General features: G+C 40.3%; 1 protein-coding gene across 2 annotated transcripts in view; it reads left to right on the forward strand.

The window, feature by feature from the left end:
• mllt3 (MLLT3 super elongation complex subunit) overlaps positions 1-19309 on the forward strand; it is a 52004-nt gene that overhangs the window by 29296 nt on the left and 3399 nt on the right. The window contains exons 7-13 of one of the 2 annotated variants that reach the window (XM_037112920.1): positions 217-795; positions 9007-9076; positions 11954-12007; positions 13913-14051; positions 14883-14979; positions 15124-15192; positions 16049-16120. In XM_037112920.1, the coding sequence (XP_036968815.1) occupies positions 217-795; positions 9007-9076; positions 11954-12007; positions 13913-14051; positions 14883-14979; positions 15124-15192; positions 16049-16120 (1080 nt within the window). The remainder of the gene's footprint in view (positions 1-216; positions 796-9006; positions 9077-11953; positions 12008-13912; positions 14052-14882; positions 14980-15123; positions 15193-16048; positions 16121-19309) is intronic. The other variant, XM_037112922.1, reaches the window with a different exon arrangement.

Raw genomic sequence — 19309 nt, forward strand, 5'->3', positions numbered from 1 at the left:
TTAGGTGCAGCCAACATTGAGAGTTTACCATTGTTTTATACTACCAAGATTGTATTGATGCAAAGCTGGGCAAAAATGGCCAAAATTTCCCTTTGACTTGCAATCATGCAGTTTAAAATGATTTAGACTGCCAGCAACCAATAAATCTAAACCTATTGTGTAATTATTGTGTTCATACAATGTAGGATGTTTCTCATTTGTTGGCTTATTCCACAGGATGGCTCCAAAGGAAGCGGTACAACCCTTCTCACCACCGCTACAACCACCAGCACTAACAGCAGCAGCTTCTCCAAACTTCACAAACCCTCCAAGGATCACAAAGACAAGCTTCCGAAAGACTTGAAAGAGCCCAAAAGTGCCTTCAGAGACTCTGGCTGGGAATCCAGCAAAGCCCCCAAAGAACCTTCCAGGAAACCCAAAGAGAACCAGCCCCTTCGAGATATCAATCCTAAAATGGGCTTCAAGGAACCCAAGTCTTTGTCTAAGGAGCATCGGACTGAGTTAATGAACCACGGATCAGGGCTAAACAAGCGTCTCTCCACCCCTGAAGGTGATGATCACCTCACCAAAAAGCGTAAAAAGGGATTGTTGGATTCATTAGGGAAGCAGACGTCTGGATTAGACGCTCAACATTTGGATAAGAAACTCTTGAAGGATAGATCGCAGATGCGATCAAGTAAATTGCGACCAGAAAGTGAGGAGGCAGAGCGCAGGAAGGTGTCTACACTTCCACCATTCCAGGATCTGGTGGACCCCAATGACTCTGATATGGAGGACCAGTCAACCAAATCAGATGTAAGTAGAACATCCTTTTGGAATATTTTTCAACTTTTAAATGTTATTCAAATTTCTTGATCAGTCCAGAGAGAGAAGGATCTGAATTTGTAGATGTATACACCTACAGCAAGGAGACATATCCCCATTTATCATCATGGAGATGCAGCCGCCGGGCCATTGTACAAGTCCAGCACATTGTGCTTACTGATTGGAGCTTTCAGGCCACTTTACTGGGTGAGGGGTTGTGAATGGTATCCAATTCTAAGGGGGAGGAATTGTTGTCGTTCAGTCCTTCTTCTGCATGGAAAGGCTGTAAAATCAAATGACCAACAGCGAGAGAATCTTCTTTAATGGTGGTCTGTTGGACTTTGGGGGGTTTGGCAGGGGAATTGGAAGAAGGGGTGGGCACCAATAAACCTAGTGGGAGTTCAGCTGCATTCGTCTGGGTGGCCCAACAGGAAGTGGACAAAACTGAAGATAGTCTCAAGATGCAGTTTTGATGCTTAATGGATTGCAATTGCCTGATTTTATACACTTTAAATATGTTTGTATCGAGAAAAAAAAATTGGAATTGGCACACTTACAAACCTAAGGTATTCCTCTGTACCTCCACCTCAAGAGCAGGGTTAAAAAAAACTTTGTCTACAGTGGCTGCTTTCATGAATAGGCATTTGACAGGGTTGCCTGGTCCACGCACATTTGTTAGAGAACCTCCCCATAAAGAAGGGCTGTTTAAAAGCCAAATAGTAGACAAGAAAGATTTATGGTTTTACAACACCTGAGGAGAAAGAGGAGACACGACAGTGAATAGCATAGTGTTCCCCTTTAATCCTTTTAGCGTTTGAAGGAAGAAAAAGGGTGAGCGTTTGTGGAAGAACAGTCTAAATCCCCATGCTTTGAGCAGTTTTCTTTTATGTGACAGTGTTTTCATTTCTATTCACAAATGCTTGTACAAAGCGTGGGTCTTTATGAATCTTTCTCTGTAGAGCAGCTTGTTTAGCCAGGGGAGTTATTACTTAGCACTAGCAGAACCTGTGTTTTTGTCTGTGCTGTATGTAAATGCCTTTTTAAGCTCTCCTACAGGGACTGGGGGTCGGGTCGGTTGTAAAGGGGGATGTGGGGTGACAAATGCCAGGTGTTTGATTCTCCCCAGGCTAGCAACCCCGGTGGCCGAGTGCCGGGCGGACACAGAACGCCGCTCTCATTTCTCATGTGACCACTTGTTTGATCTCAGTCTTTTCCACTGAGCACTGGGCCAGAAACAGCAGAGAGGAGGAAATGTGGAGTAGGTGATGACATGAAGGGAAAGCAGGCTGGCGTGTTAGCATGAGAACTTTGTTTTTAGCACGCTGGATGTGGGCATAGGCTGAGTGATTTGTCACCTGCACAACTTTGTGTAAAGCTCACATCATCACAGATATCTACTGTAACAGCCCACTGTTAAAATGTCCTCATGTGCCTTGTGTTTTGTGATATTACAAGGATGATGTTAATGTTGTGTGAACATTATAACAAAACTTTGGTTGAAGTAAAATCAGACTAGTTTAATATCTGGCACTTTGTCTCCGAAAACTGCTTACCCCATTAATGCTCTCACCCAGCTTGTTTTTTTTTCCTTTCTTAGCACCTTTGGACACTATCAACACTTTTTTTTTTTAAATGATTACAGTTTTTAACAGTTAAAACGACCATTGATTGTACAAGTAAATCTTTAGTATTAACAATGTGCATATGCTTTTTTTTTCTCCTTCAAATTGAAAAATATGTGGCATTACAAGAATGCAGGAGCAAAGTTAGCTATTTATCCATTTGCCTTATGGCTAGTGATGTTCAGATTTGATTTGCTGCTCAATAGATTACCATTGTTTTTTCCAGGTTTTACAGGCATTTGGCCAGTGGCTGTTGCGGTCTAAATGGATTGATATTTCGAAACTTTTTTCCATACTAAGTGGTTTATGTGATATGATATCTCATTCAGTAGCGTCAAAAGTACTGCACGATATAAAAATCCAAAATAAAATTTTCAGTCAATTAAATGAGTTTTCCTGCAGCAACACCATGTACGTTGTATATTCTTTGTGTGCTTGGGACTTTTTTTTAATTGAGCATAATCTTTTTTAGACCTAGTATTGAATCAAAATGTTCAATTCTGATGTTGTGACAACCTTAGTGGCTGTTGCTTGTTTTTGAGACCTGCAAGGATCATTATTGTCGTAGGTAACGAGGCAAAGAGTTTGGTTATTAACAGAGTTCAGATGACAACAACATTTCCGCTGGTCAAATCTCCCACTTAAACCCTGCTAAGATTGAGCTTTTGTGTGCAGTGGGGATGTTTAAATGCACCATTTACACTTTGGTCAATGTATTCTGCAGTAGACCCTGGTTTTTTTACATACATATTACAGCTTTGATCTAACCAAAAACCCTGGCTTAACGCGATAAATTCCGCCACGCAAAGTGATGATGCGTTATCAACATCTGGTGGTGGTGCATAAATAAGGAATGGATTTGGGATGCGGTCTATTAAGGAAGGTTTATTACTGGACATAGTGTTTGAGACAGTGCACCGTTCATTCCTGTGACACCATTCCAGTGGTGTTTTGAAGGCTAAAACGGAGTCATGTCATTTCACGGAGGTTGTGACTGTCAAAATGGTTCATCCGCCTTTTAACAGACACTTCTTTCACAATGGGTCTATTGGACGGAAGTGGGAATAGGGTCAAGAGGCAATTTGTAGTGGGGTTTAAAAATCCTGTGTAGACCCGCTAATTTTGGGGGAAAAAACAGTATTAAAGATCAGGGATTTTATACTTAAGTGTATTTTTTCCACAAATACAGTTGAGTAAATATACATACAACATTTTAATTTTAACATGGACATAAAACAATATTAAAGATAAAATGTTGAGTTTTGGTTAGATAACTGACTTACTAAGGGAACTCCAGATTTGACACATCAGTGCATGTTTTTAGGTGTTGTATAATAATACCAAGTAAGTCCAAGTAAACCTACAATGTATAACAGTTTAAAGAAAATATTTATCATTGGTAGAAAGCTAAATGAGGAAATATTTAATTTTGGTTAAAGTTGTAGATTCCTTACCATAATTTAGACATTTCAACTAATATCTGTTCCGTCCTCCTGAAACAAAGTCTTTGAACACTTCCTCCCAGACATGCCACATAAGAACAGTGGATTTTGCCACAGACAGACACAGATCACCTGTCTGGATTGATACACCCAGGGGTTTTGGGGCGCTACTTTCACACTTCTCAGTAGATGTTAAGGAAATAAAATGTTTACAGCCAGCAAAAGATAGATCAATAAACAGGTTAACTACGATATGAGTGAAAATAAAGCTAATACATTTGTATTGCAAACTGCACCATTTTAGCATAAATTATTTGGCTCTGAATGAATCTACAGTGTCATACTAAAAGGCTTCTTAATTCACATTGAAATAGTTCTGTTTGGACAGCCCCTGCTGAATTAGACAAGCAAACCAAATAGTCTTGGTCAGTTTGGTCTCGTTTGCTGGCATTTCTGTATGGCTGTCCTAACTGTGCCAAGAGTTAAGAGAAGACACCAGATTGATGCCAGCAAACTCCAACTAAAGACTATTTATTTTCATTGAAGAGGGCAGCTTTGGTGGCTTTGAGTAAAGCAGGACAAAGGCTTTAAAAAAGGAGGGGTGGTAAGATTTATGGCACTGTGAAGAAGCTGTCCCATAAACCAACAGACCAGCTGTGTGCTGTTTGTAGGAGGTGACAACCATTGAAGTTGCTCTGCCTTTTGTCCTCTCGTCTCTCTTTTTCTCTCATGTTTCTCCTGAAGGTTGCTTCTCACCACTTTTATTTTCTTGGGCAGCTCTGGTTTGCAGTAGCAGCTTCCTCTTTTTTTAATTTGGGTTTTTATGCTTACATTCAAATGCATTTAAGCTCCCTTAAGACCTAAACATTTTAAATCCACATCACCAGTTGAATTTTAAGTTCATAGCAAATGAAAATCCAGTCAGTGTTAGTTGTCCTGGTCAATACAGATGCAGCAGAAAAATGTTGGTTATTGTTGTTGAGTCTTCCTTGTTGAGATGTGACATCATGTGCTTGACGAATCACAATGGACAGCCCCTGAAAGTACCTTGAACTTGCTTTTAGCACCAGTGCAGCAGTAGGGCCCAGCTTTCCTCCCCATGCTGGGCAGAGAACAGTGGAAGTAATAGCACGACCCAACCCATGAGGGTGTTAATGTTTCATTAAGTTCCTGCAGTGACTTGATGGCAAATTAATGAGCATGATTGTGTAATGGTGACAATGTTTGTATTTGATTTTTGCATCAGTGGGATGAAGCTCCTCAGTTTATTTGTATGCCATTCAATGGACTGAAGTCTTAGAAAGCTCAACACACTGCAGCTTGAGAAAACATGGCCTTGAATAAAACAACTTGAGAAACACATTTTACAGCACATACACAGTAAAAAGAAACAGACTGCAAGCACAGAAAACACAAGCAGACACAGGAAAAACTGCACTTGATTAGTCGATTGACCTCCCAGTGATTCCAGACTTTTTTGCTGGATGTTATCCCAAACCTGAAAATGTAAAGCAGGGAATAACACTCAGTTTGATACAGCAAATCACATCTGATTTGAGGATGTGCTTATTTCACCCTGGGCACTCACACTGCATACTTGCTCAAATTTATGAGCTGTCCACACTTCTAAAAGCACTGTTTGAAGGGGTTGGAGGGCAACAGATGACTGTATCACAGTGATTAGAGCTGGCCAGTGTTTGACAGACTACACAAGCACTCAGTTTAAAGCTAACTTCATCTCCTGAGCTAAAACAGTTTCTGTTTTTATCATAAATATTTTTTCTAGACATCATTTTGTGCAGTAAAGATTTTAGTGGCAATGAGCAAACAAACTGACAGCCAACTTGTGTGCACAGATTCACAGTGTTATTTTCAAAAGCCCACTTCCACTCACACAAAGAAGGACATGCAGAGGTTTTATTCTGAGCTGAGGGTGGCTTGATGCTGTGTATTTCAATGTGAGGACAGTAACTGCTGTTCTTTGACCAGTATGGCTATGACAGACATTCAATTTCATTCTGTATCATATTTAAAAGTTTTAAGTTTAATTTGTCAAAGCCTGGAGAAATCCTGATTCTATCTGATGGCATTTATTTACCCAATAGTCTTGAATTTGTTTCTTACAAGACCATCTTGGCCTTTATAGTGAGAGAACATTTCTCACTGGCTTCATGAACATTGCTACTTTGACCCAGCCTAACACTTCTGGGAGTCATTTTCAATAGGGCGCATTTAAATTCCTTAAAGAGGAACCTTTAAGCTAATTATTATTAACTGAAATTGCTACTTTGAGTCTGCAAATGGAATAAACTAAATGTCTGAAGTCAAACTGGATCCAGCGTGCACCAATGAAATGTTAGATCACTTGTTACAGTCATGAGAGGAAACATTTTATCATGAGGCATGATTGTCCTCTGATGTGAACTAAAGAGTCCATGTGGTTTGCTGGAATGATGACAAAAGGAAGACTGCCCACAGAAATCTCAAGATATTTGATAACTATGAACCATATTGGCACAGATATTTTCTTGGCTGTTGCTTGAAACTTATTGTTTCATTAGCATTCCCCCGTCTCATCTCCCAACGCAGCCAACAGGCAGTTCCTGCAACTCAACAATGAAGTCTAACAGAAGTACAAGTGTCAGTAATGTAGGGGGAAAAAAGTATTTGTATTTCTTGGAGCACTGCCCATTCTCTCACCTGTGCATACCTGGGATAACTGCAGAGAACAGATGTGGCTGATTGATTGGCGGGGTCTAAATGTTCATAAACTAGTGACATGACTCCCCTGTTGCAACATCTAAAAACAGCTTTCACTGCCCTCTGTAATAGCATATTAACTTTGAGACAGTTCATTTAAATTGTCTTTCATTCGTAGGGATTCAAGTTCTACTGTATGCTGATTCGGTTTACTCTAATATCTTGGTTCTTTTATTAGTGAAATCTATACCTTGTTACTAGTTTGTCTAGTTTGAAACAATTACACTGCCATGAAAAAACTCAGTCTTGCCAAGCTTCATAGAGTTGCACAGTATGATTTATTACAATATAATCCATATAATCAATTTTTCATAATATATTTCACTATTGTCCTAGTGTTCTAAAGTGAAGTGATATACCGTCATTAATCTTTGTTAAATGTTAGAACCAAACAATTCTTGTGTGTGTAATTCAGGTCAACATTACAGAATATAAAAATAAGCTGGCCGGCTCTGAGCAGCTAAGCAGTTCTGTCCTGGCTCCACCAAGCCATCTCTAGGCTAACTTATTCTGTTTTATTTTGGTTGAAGATGGGTGCATATTTTGTGTTTCAGTGGAACCAGAAATGATCAAGATGCAACAAGCAATTCTTGTGTTTGAACATAAAATCAGGCAAGAGGAAGAGATTTAAGGTCCCTACGTCTGTGAACACCCTGGCACACACTCATAATTGACTTGTGATTTACTGATGTGGTGATTGTTTTACTGCAGTCCTATACATGATTTGGGATTCCACACTAACGTAATAAGCATACTTATGTTTCTCTACTGTTTGTTGCTGCAGTTGTGTGGCACATCATTAAACTCTGTGATTTATCAAGCTAAATGTAAGACCTGAGGCACGAGCAGTAAAGAGAGCCTGGCTTTTGTCAGGTGAAGCCTGCTGTAGAGCCGCTCAGACATTGGCTTTGGGCCCTGACACACCGGGATGACTTCAAAGAATTAGTGCTGACAGAGACGCACTAATGTGCCACCTCACAGCTTGTTAAAAGCAGCACTTAACCTCACCTCAAGACTCGAGTCAATGGCCAGCTGGCCGCTAACATGCAGTGTTCTTCATTTTGGTCTAGTAATATGATCAGGGCAGGCATTCACAAAACCATATCATCTCCAGCAAGTTGAGTCCTCTGAAAAAAATGTTGTCTCTGAGCTGGGGGAATTACATATAACATTCTTCCCGAAGAATTGTCTCTACAGGTGGCTGTTTGAAAAATGGATTTTGCATACAGTCTCCTATACTACCACTGACAATGCTGAACTACAAGTTCCCGTTTTCTTTAACACGTGTTGTGGGGATTGTTTTCTGCTTCATTATTTTAGTTTGCATTTCAGATTATATGATTTTCTGATTTGTATGGATGGAAAAATATTAAATGAGAGAATGTGGAAAGAGTGGTGTTCAGTAAGTCCATTAGGTTTGTGACACATATATCTAGTTGTTTAAGATAAATAATGACATTATGACCTATATGGACCTACTGCAGGTCTTCACTCATTTCTCGTGCTAAGGGTTCAACATATAAATCTAAGACAAGAGGAGACAGACAACAGCCCTCTCTTGAACCTCTGAATCCTGTTAGACAGGTTTACAGTTACCTTAATCCTTGCTCTAAGATCATGATAAGTACTATTAATTCACCAAATTGCATTTTATTGAGGCCAAATCACTTTAGTAATTTATATAGAATACCCAACTAACACATACCCTGTATCCAAAGTAACCAGAGCCATGCTTGTACCCTTTTTTGAGTATTGTCTATAATACCAAGGCACTCCAATATTCTAATAACATCCAGTGTTTGGCACCTTCTGATAAATTAAGTTTGATATTCATTGATCTTGTCTGGTAAGAAAGTCTCATACCTTTTGCAACTGATTGAGGTAAATAGCATGTAGTCTATATTCAAAAGTGAGATTAAATTAAAAGTAAGATTGATAAAAAAAAAAAATGTTTTAAAAATTGTCTGGGTAAAATGCTGATAATGTTTTCTTTATATGATGATGGAGCCCTCCCCTCTCAAAGGTTCCAGTTGATATAGAACAATAGCAGAGGTGCTGGCTACCCATCACTGCCTGGTGATGTACTGGCCTTTTCATTTTATATTAATCAATCCCACACTAAATAATGCAGTGCAGATGTAGTGTTACTTTCTCTGCACTGTTACTTTCATTTAATGTGGCCAGAACAAAATAGGAGAAGGAATGCTGAAGATATTATGGCATGAATGTGGCAAGATTGTCAACATGGCAAATATCTGCCCATATTGGATGTTTTTTTAATTGATATATTTTTTTTAACTGACTTGTATTGATCAAACCTGACTTTGTGTCATGTGTGTTTTATTTATCACTGCTCTGTTTTGTCTTCTCTTTCCCAGTCTGAGCAACCCAGTCCAGCCAGTTCCAGCTCCAGTTCAGGCTTTGCTCCCACACACCACAAACGACAAGGTAATTTATCCGCATCGGTTACATACGTCACAGCGGATGTCATGTTCATTGACTTTTTCTGTCAGTCACATGGATTGTGTAGTTGTTTGGTCAGTGTCAGCGACAGAATTTTTATTTGTTATCCAACCTGTTGGCTCTGAGACCAACCGTAACATAGAGCAGGGGACATGAACTGCCTTCCCCTTCCCCCTCCGTCCGGCCTGTGACCTGATGTCAAAAATATAACATAATCTGGCCCACAAATGTTGTATTTTATTTTATCACTGTTTTTTGTTTGTTCAGCACCAACTTAAACTACACCTTTTTTCAGCAAAGTTGACTTTTATTTGGGAGTAGACTAGCCACAGCAAATGCAATGTGTTCAGTTATCGCTGCTTACGTTCGTTTATTGTAGACAGCGGATTCCTTTTAAATATGTAAATGTGTGGGGGCAGTTTTATTCAGTCTGTGGGAGAAATTAAGAAGTTAGAGCTGTTTGATGAAGACCTGCATGTAACAGGCTGCACACCACCAACAACTCTTTTTCCCAACATTATCAGATTGGCTGATATGAGTTTAAATATGACATATTGCCAAGCAGGCCCATTTGCTTTCTTTGGATGGCACATGCTCCACCATCGTCTTGTCAGTCAGATCTCGCCATGCTAAAAGTTAAATGTGACTCCTGTTGTGCTGCAGTTCTGTTGCTGCGTGGGGTAGACACCTCTAGTCGTAGCATCTGTCACCGGACTTTTGTATATTAAAAAAGTATGATGACTGACTGGGGGGCGGTTGTCACGTGATAGGATATGGGTGGGAAATAAGCACCTGCCATTGGCCAAATGCGGTAGTCGCTGAATGGTGCAGTGAATTTGATCAAGACACAGTGGCGGGTTCGCAATTTGGACAGGAGATCTGACAGGGAGCATTCAGTTGATTTATACATCTAACCTGTCAGGGCAGCAATATATCTGTGTTGCTTCAAGTCTGCTAAGTACTCTGGCATTATGCTGGATTTCCAGTGTATTACTATTTTAGAACATTAAAAAAAAAAATCTGCATGGGATGGTTTTTCGACGTGGTTTAACCAATCATCTTCAGCGCAGCAAAAACATAGTTCCACCTACCTATGGTATGAGGCTGACCAACGTGCACTAGCCGATCAGAGGTGGAGTAGGATGGGTCTTGCCAAGAAACGTGACTGTGGTGAGGTATCCCTGCAATTCAGCCCAAATGGAAGCATAGTTCATTAAATCTGGCGAAGATACAGCCTAACTTGAGAGAGGAGTTAAGTTGACGCTGGGCATGGAAAAGGGAAAATTATGTAGATGGGAAGCCGTTCAGCACTTGGTGCCACAAATTGAGAGAGCCAGGATCTTGCTTCTGCAGCGCTTTTAGAAGAAGCTACCGTACTGCAGCAGCCATAGGAAAGTGTTTGATTATTACGAATTAGGTACCAGTCACAAAGCTTCAATCCGTACCCTCTGTCAGACAAGTACGTTACCAGGTACAATGGCTACAGCTGCCTCTGCGGCTTCAGTAACCACCCATGTTTGCCTTCAAAAAATACATTTGTGCACATTCATAGCAGATCAAGATTTGTCATTCACAATGGCTTAGCCCCTAGCCAATCTGTGTAAAAAGCTATGTGAGGACAAAGCTGTCTCTTTCAAATCAGCATTAGATAATGAGACAGTGTACCATGCCATTCGTCATACAACGAATAAAAAATGGTTAACCATTTGTGAGAATTTGATTATTTAATTAAGTAAAACATTTTCATTTTCATGTGATTGATTTATTTATTTATTTTAAACCAAGACAATTGTGACCAAAAAGTATGATTTTAGAATCCACCAGCCCCTTTGGTTGATAGGAAAAAAATGACATTCCCAGCACCGAATGAAATCTGTGTATGCCCGATCACAGTCTGACATCAGCATAACTGGCTACCACAGCAAGCCTAGTGCAAGTTTTCTGTAAGTTATTTATTAGGAAATAAGCACTGTCAAAAGCTCATTTGTATACACATGTTTTGTTTTGTTTTTTTAATATGAATAAAATATGAGTGCATTTTTACAGTTTAGTTCAGAGGACTGATAGAGTAAAGAAAACAAGGTGCAACAGCAAGCATCTGGACATCAGTTAAACCAGTGTTAGCAGCACACAAGTCAGTAGAAGCGATAACTTCCATTTCGCAAAGAAACACAACCCCTTTATTATTAAAGTCTACTCTACATGAATTGTATGAGTCATGGATAGCCATGGATATAAACTGCAACCTGACTGGCAGAGGCATCCAAAGCATGGCGATAATTTTCGTATTCTTAAAGATTTTCTGGGGGATTTTTGGCTAATATTTAATAGTGACGGCTGACAAGGCAGGCAGGAGATGGAGAGCAAGGATTATGATGTCCAACATGTGACTATTTAGTTACCTATTCTGACTTGATTTTTAAGATATTTGGATTTCATTCTGATAATGTTTTTTCTTAAACCATTGCTAAAATATATTTTAGTGTAAATAATCTAAATCACTTATTTGAAAATGAAAACAAACAATAACACTGTCAGTCAGTGATACTAGCAGAGCACCATCCTCATTCAACTTTGACTTTTTCTGACCTTCAAAACCGGTAAACGGGTGGGATAATAACGTCATCCTGCCATGTGTTGGAAACCTATTTCACTGTTTATGTTTGTTCACAGCTCGGTACAATGAAAATATAGACTGAATGTCATCATAACTGCCCAAAATGATGTCCAAAACTATAAAAACCGTGAAAAATGTTTTAAAAGCTCTAGAAGTCCAGAATGAATTGTTTGGTCCAAAAAGGAACAGTTTCTCTTCTTGAGGGTGACCTCTGCTTGTGTGTTTGTAATTTTCTTTGGATGCAGTGGTGGACTTCATCATCAGGAAAAGGGTGGCTCTTCCTGCCACCACCCACACAGGTAACAGTTCCTCTGAGACCTGTGAGGCCCCCACACCCTTTTCACATGTGCATGGAGAATATCTTTTAAGCTTGTCTATGCATGAAAACTCGTGCATCTCTTCTCAGTTTTGTGGTGTCAATGATATGATACCATTCTCGAGAGCACCCATCACTGCTGATCCAGCAACATGTGTACATATGTCTCCCTGTACTCTATGATGTCTTTATAAGGAAACACAATTATATCTTTATTATATAGTTACGTTGTTGCCCGAAAACTATTAAAAACACATTAGTGAGTCACACTGTTGCACTGGGTGACATATTCCTAGATTACCATGAACACACACACACTGTAGTTTGATTTGTCTAAATCCCATAGGATAGTGTATATGGGACCATTATGGGACCTTATTTTGTTACGACTTACCTCATCAGTAGGAACATGTTGGTTCAGAGTTGAGAGCCACAGGCCAGTTAGGAAGTTGAGAGACGGACTAACACATTGTTCGCTTTGGTCTGCCTGTGGAATTTGTGGACAACAAGAGAACAAGAACAATAGAACAACTGCAGCCGTGTCCTTTTTCAAAAGAAAAAGTGTAAATGTGTCTTTGGCCTTCCTAGAATCAAACCAGCAGCGGTTCTGCAGCCACAAGCTCCACTGGACCATCCCATCATCACGCCACCTCACATCATGATATGCTGCCTTGTTGTTGTTGATTTTTACATTTTGTTGTAATGCAGCCTTTTACTAAGATTATTATGTACGTCAATATTTTTTCCCCTCATCAGTCTAAAAACTGAATTATCACATTGACATAAGTATTCAGATCCTTAACTCAGTTCTTAGTTGAAGCACCTTTGGCAGCAGTTACAGCAGTGAGTCTTCTTAGGTGTGCCACCATAAGCTTTGCACACCTGGATTTGGGGAATTTCTTCTCTGCAGGTCCTCTCAAGATCTCTCAGGTTAGATGGGGGCCATCGGTGGATAGCCATTTTCAGGTCTCTCTAGAAATGTTCGAAGTGGTATGAGTCAGGGCCCTGGCTGGTCCATCCAAGGACATTCACAGAGTTGTCCCTAAGCCACTCCTGTGTAGTCTTGGCTGTGTTCTTAGGGCTATTGTCATGTTGGAAGGTGAATCTTCGACCAGTTGCCCAGTCCTTGCAGAAAAACACCCCCAAAGCTAAATGTTGCCACAACCATGCTTATCCATTGGGATGGTATTGGGCAGATGATGAGCTGTGCCTGGTTTCCTTCTGACACGACGCTTATATTTACAGCCAAACTAGGCTTCCATCTGACCACTGTACCATACAGACCAGATCGATGGAGTATTGCAATGATGGTTGTCCTGCTGGAAGTTTCTCCCATTCTCTTGCCCTCTCTTACCCTGCCCTTCTCCCCCGATCGCTCAGTCTTTTAAATGCCAGCTTTAGGAAGAGTTCTGGGTTTTCCACACTTCTTCCATTTAAGAATTATGGAGGCCACTGTGCTCTTGGAGACCTTCAATTCAGCAGAAAGATTATGTAGTGCTCCCCTGATCTGCGCCTCGACGCAATCCTGTCTCTGGGCCCTGCAGGCAGTTCCTAAACCTCATGGCTTGGTTTTTGCTCTGATAAGCATTGCCACCTATGAGTCCTTGTATAGACAGGTGTGCGCCTTTCCAAATCATGTCCAATCATGGAAATTTAGTACAGGTGGACACCAGTCCAAGGTGAAGAAACATCTCAACGATGATCAAGAGAAATGGGAGGCACCTGAGCTAAATTTCATGTTGGTGCACTGAGTAAATTGAGGGGGGAAATGTATTTCAATGATTTAAGGATAAAGCTGCAACATAACAAAATGTGTCTGAATACTTTTTTAATGAAACTCAATTCAATTCAATTCTGGTCTCATGTGTTCTGTCACACTGACTCACAGTGCTGGGCCCGTTGCAGTCAGTCATGCAGGATTTGCACTCAGACGACAATGATGACGATTCAGAGGACGACGACGACAATGACATGGACTCCGACGTGGAGCGACCACCACACACACATCTCACACACCATCAACGCAGGTTAGTAATTGGTCACAAACAAGCCAGGTTGTTGAGTGAACTGTTTGAAACTGTGCTCATAGACACATAGTTAGGGTTGTTGGGGATTTAATTTATAACCTCTCAGTTGAGTGGGACTTGGCTTGTTCTTACAAGAGGACGGTGCAGTCAAAAGCAAGTCTGGGTCTAGCATGGGGCTCTGATTAGCCCATTGTGTGCAAGACTCCAGTTAGAACTTGTCTTTACACTTAACCCTCGGTTTACTTCACTGTACCCCCAGCTAAGTGCCTATAAATATGCTTCTAGGTTGGCTATACCCTAACAGTAAAGGCAGCATTATTAACTATAGTATAGAGATGTCAATCATTTGGCATTGTACAGACTGATATGAGGGTTTAAACCACTGTGCTGGTTACATCAAGACCCTGTAATCTGGCACCTTTAAAGCTGCACACATTTATCTTGCCATACTCACAATGAATGAACTGACTATGTAATGTGAAAGGTGTCGCTTTCAGTGATGAACCCACAGAGAATTATCACCAATCTAATGGAGCTTTTTCAGCCTCATATAGCTAATTTTATGGTTATAAACTGACATTTGAAATATTAAGCAGCTAAAGGGCCAGATATTTCTTCCCGGGAAGTGTGTAGAGACCAAAACAGAGCTAAAAGTAGAGTGAATATTTGATTTACATACATTAGGTGAACACAAATCCACATGAATGGCAATGCTGCTCTATGTCTGCAGGATGTTTTTGCTAACTGAACTTAAACTCAGCTTTAAATACTGGGATTGCCAAAAAACTAACCTTAACTGAAGAGTTTGTTCTTTCCTCCTGTTACTCCCAGGGTCAGTTTAAGTAATGGCAGTGAAAGTGACAGCTCCTCACCCTCACCCCCATCCCGCAATGAAGCCCCACCCTTATTAAAGACTACTAATAACCAGGTAAGATTATCATATTATATCAGATTTCAGGTATTTTGTCCGTGCAATTTAATGTACCACAAGGAGAACCAAGGTGTGAATGTATTTAGCTGCAAGTCCAGCAGAGTCACCATGACTCAATGTGTTTCCCCTGTCCTCTGTCAGATACTGGAAGTGAAGAGTCCCACCAAGCAGAGCAAGCAGGACAAGAACAAAAGCCTAGACTGTGACAAGGTACAGGCTGCTGTTTTTTTGTTTTGATTTTCAGTATAAAGTAACCCATATTATACAACAGCACTTCAGTAGAGTCTGGCACTTTATACTACACTGTTCAGACAGACATTGGGTTGGAATGGTTTGACCTTTTGTCAGGAGCAAGAATGTGAAGTGAGGCTGGATGACACAAATATAATTCAACCTGTCCCTGATGTTGTTTGGCTTTCAAAATACCAAAATGTTAATTGACGACATTGTTTTAGTTCACGTTTCTGTTCTGGAAATGTGTGCAAATTAGTGCAGATAATGCCTCCTATGTATACGTAAGCATATAAATTCAGGAAATGTAAGAAATAGACTGAGGAAGTTTCATGGTGATATATATTATTTAAACTGTTTACCCTGTTAACATGTACTGTTAACCTTTCAGGAGAAATGTTAGGAAAACCGGCTCGTAATAGTTTAAAATTGGACTAAATTAAGAAAATTCATCACTAGGAAGGTGTATTGGAATGTCAATGTAATTATTGGAGCCGTTGGCTGCTCTGCTCGCCAAACGCAACTTTACAAGATGGAGACTAATCAAAGCTATTGTAACTTAAGTGATTAAATTCATAAACTTGTTTACTTCTTCTCTGATCATATAAATGCTGATTTAAATAAAAAATATTCTAGGTTTAGACTGTAGTGTTTGGCTTCTTATGCTACATAGAATTGCATGTGTGTTTGAGGCTGCAGTTGCAAATACGGCACTCGTGTCAAATGCTGTATCCTTGGACAAGTCTGGTATGAATGGGTTTATCCTGCACCTTACTGTACGACAGTGGCCTTATGAAAAGCCATAAAGCTAACAACATGTTGCTGTGTTTCCCAGGCTTACCTGGACGAGCTGGTGGAACTGCACAAAAGACTGATGACACTAAGAGAAGGTCATATACTGCAGCAGGTACGTCTGATACACTGTGATGTATTGTCACTGCGATCTGACGGTATTATGTGGTGATTACTGTCACGTCCTTTCTGATGTAGCTTTCCTACTGAACCTGCCTCCTCTAATTCAGCAATAACATCTCCCAAAAGTCATCTCACATGGCACACACTTCAGATGAAGGTGAGCTTATGGATGCGTAAACACTTGCAGGCTTCCAAGTTGTAAGTGAATGCTCTAGATTCAGATTGAGTGTGCTGCACTGCAGTCATCTGATGGGTGAAGCTGCTCCCTCAGCCTCTGCTATACTCGATGTCTCCCTGTATTACTGTTTACGTCTATAGTCTCTAGTAAATGATGAGGTCCAGAGGGAAAAAACCTGGTCTGAATGCTGAGGACATCATTTCTGAGATGAGCTGAACATATTTCTCCTTTCATCTTGTGAATAACTCAGGCTATGTGGGTGGATGTTTATTTTTCTCCCAAGGGTTGTGCCACTGTTATGATTCAAAAAAAAAAAAGAAAAGAAAAAAAAATTCTACACTTGAACATCTTAATAAAAACCTGAACAATATGTTTTCCTTCTATTTCTATCACACAGTGCTACAGAATGCCCCATGGGAAAATACTTGTCCTCAACTTCCCATTTTTGTAACTGTCAGCCTTTACAGACAGATAATGCCCTGTGACACAAGAGCCTTGCCCGTAGTGTCTGTGTTCTCGCTATCAGTGTGATATTTAACTTTTTAAATATTGATCTGATATTTAGAAAGTTGGCAAGCAATTTATGTGTTTTATTCCATTGAAAAATAGAAACAGTCATGAGTGTGTTGGTCAGTTAAAAGTCTAGTGTTGGCAGTCAAGTACATTCAGTTGGTATTTATTTTCATCACCTTCAGCAGGATCTCTGGAGCATCCTGTATTAGAAAATGTATCATTGGCTAATGTAACAGGGGTGTAAAGATGAACTGATCCGGATTGATATGTCGATTCAGTGATCGATGCAAAGGTACCTGTCCTATTGTAATGCGCAAAACCTTATCTGAAGAATCGTCCAGTCCTCTCTGGAACGATCTACTCACTGAGCTGAAAATGCGCCAATGTTTTCAGTCGAGTTGTGGTGCCTGAAAGAGAAACGGCAGGGTTCCCACGGCAAGTCCTTCTGTATAGACATACCTGCACCTGCTTTTGTTTTAAGCCTCCCGTGGACACGTGGTGTAAATTAGTGTTTCGCTACGAACACTAAATACAATGCTAGTGGCGCTTGTGCATAATTGTGTGTTACAGCTCCAATGCTCCAATCTGTTTCAAATAAACAAAGCTAACTTGATTAGGAGAGCAAAGCACTGGTGTGATTTAGAGGACTGAAATCATTTGGTCACAAGCGTTTGTACTGGAACCCATTTTCTAATCCCCCTCGGTAGTACATACAGTCTGACTTCTTTAAACCACAAGGATAAATCCAGAAACTATTATTATTTTTTGTATTAATAGTTTATTTGATACAATATACAGAGAGAAACACTTGTGTGATGTGAGTATCATAGTTTTTATAGCAGAAGCTGTCCTGGGACAGTTGTTGCATATTAGAACAGGTTTATTGCCTAATTAGCCAGGATTTGGTAGCTTCTTGAATTTGATTTGAAAGTTTGTAGGAAGTTTAAATGATCATGCAGAGAGCTCCAGGACTTTGTTGCTCTCACAGAAATGGACATTTTGCAGAATGGAACTTAAAAATTGCCACTCGAAGCTGCTCTGGTGGATCTACTGCATGTCTGTAATCTCTTGGTGTATTTGCAGCGCGCCTTAGGAGCAAGTCCATTTGAACACAAGCTGTGTATAATAAAAAGTCAATAAAGTGTGCTAAACTTAAAATCTTGTTTTTACATAAAATGCAGCAGTTATGGTACCTTATTGCTTTTTGTCCAAGATTTTCAAAATTCAGTCATTATTTACCATCTACTGAACTGTTCCTTCAATCGCTGACTGGTGGCCCAGGGCCCAAGTAGTTAGATCATAGGACAGATGTGAAAATGTAATTGAATTCACAAACAGCAAGGCACAGACGAATGTCAAGCAATTCTTCATCATCTTAAAACAGCTAAGAAGAGCCTTTTTTCTTTAGTGAATGCAATGTGCAGACTGTGTTAGTACACTTTCTGTCTTTATAAGTTTCAAATTTGGTTTCACTACCAATCAGAAAACACTGAATGTAGTTGAGGTTATGGCTTTGATATTATCTCTTACGTTCCTAAATTATTATCTTCTACACGGAAGTTTGCCTGAACCACCGAGCTCCAGATAAAAAATGAAAAATGCTTGGTTCCCCTAGTTTCCCCTGATCTCAGGCATAATATCACTGCATGCCTGTGCTGTTGGTCAGCTTTATTGTTGCACTGGATTAGAAGAGGAGCTGTGATCTGTTACAGATCCTCTCCAATCTGAAGCTTCATCTGGAAGCAATTAATTATTTGGTTAACCTCTCTCCTCTTTCCTAAGAGATTGCATGTTTCTTGCTTATATTCTCGAGGCCTCTCATATGACGGTATTAGTGGATCTTCCCAGCGGCGGCTGCCAAGTTCTGCCTCGCTCCCCTAACAAGACCGGCTGGCTCGAAAGAAAGAAATCCCATCCAAAACGGCATCAACCGCGCACGGCTTTAACTTGCACAGTAATCAGGCTAATCTAGCCGAGTTCACCAACTGGCTCCACTTCCTGTTACAAGAGATGGGAATGATTAACTCCCAGCCTCCCCTGCACGCTGGTGGGGACCACATATTGTATCACAGAGAGCGCTGTGATGCAGATGGTCTCGACGGTGGGACCCAACATGAGTTTTGTAGCTGTTTCCAGTTGAAGGGGAATCCTAAACATGCACTGAAAATGAGACCTGACTATCAAAAGGTTGAATGAGAGAGGTAACGCCTGAGCATCTGACTTTCATCTGCCCTGTCATGAAAACGGGCTGTAATTTTCCCCACATTTTTGTGCACTCTACCTACACCAAGCTATATTGGATGGTATTCCTTATATACTCCCCCAGGAGTCCCAACCTCAAGCCTCGTTTTCACTTCTGGTCTGAAGTCTGAAACCAATAATACACAGGAAAGGTACAAGAGGGAGGAGGCCATCGCTCATTTTCATTAACATTTCTACCCTACGTCTGACCACATCACATAGGTCCACACACATTCTTTTCCTCTTTTC

Source organism: Acanthopagrus latus, chromosome 10 (assembly GCF_904848185.1).
Source record: "Acanthopagrus latus isolate v.2019 chromosome 10, fAcaLat1.1, whole genome shotgun sequence".
Classification (NCBI taxonomy): domain Eukaryota; kingdom Metazoa; phylum Chordata; class Actinopteri; order Spariformes; family Sparidae; genus Acanthopagrus; species Acanthopagrus latus.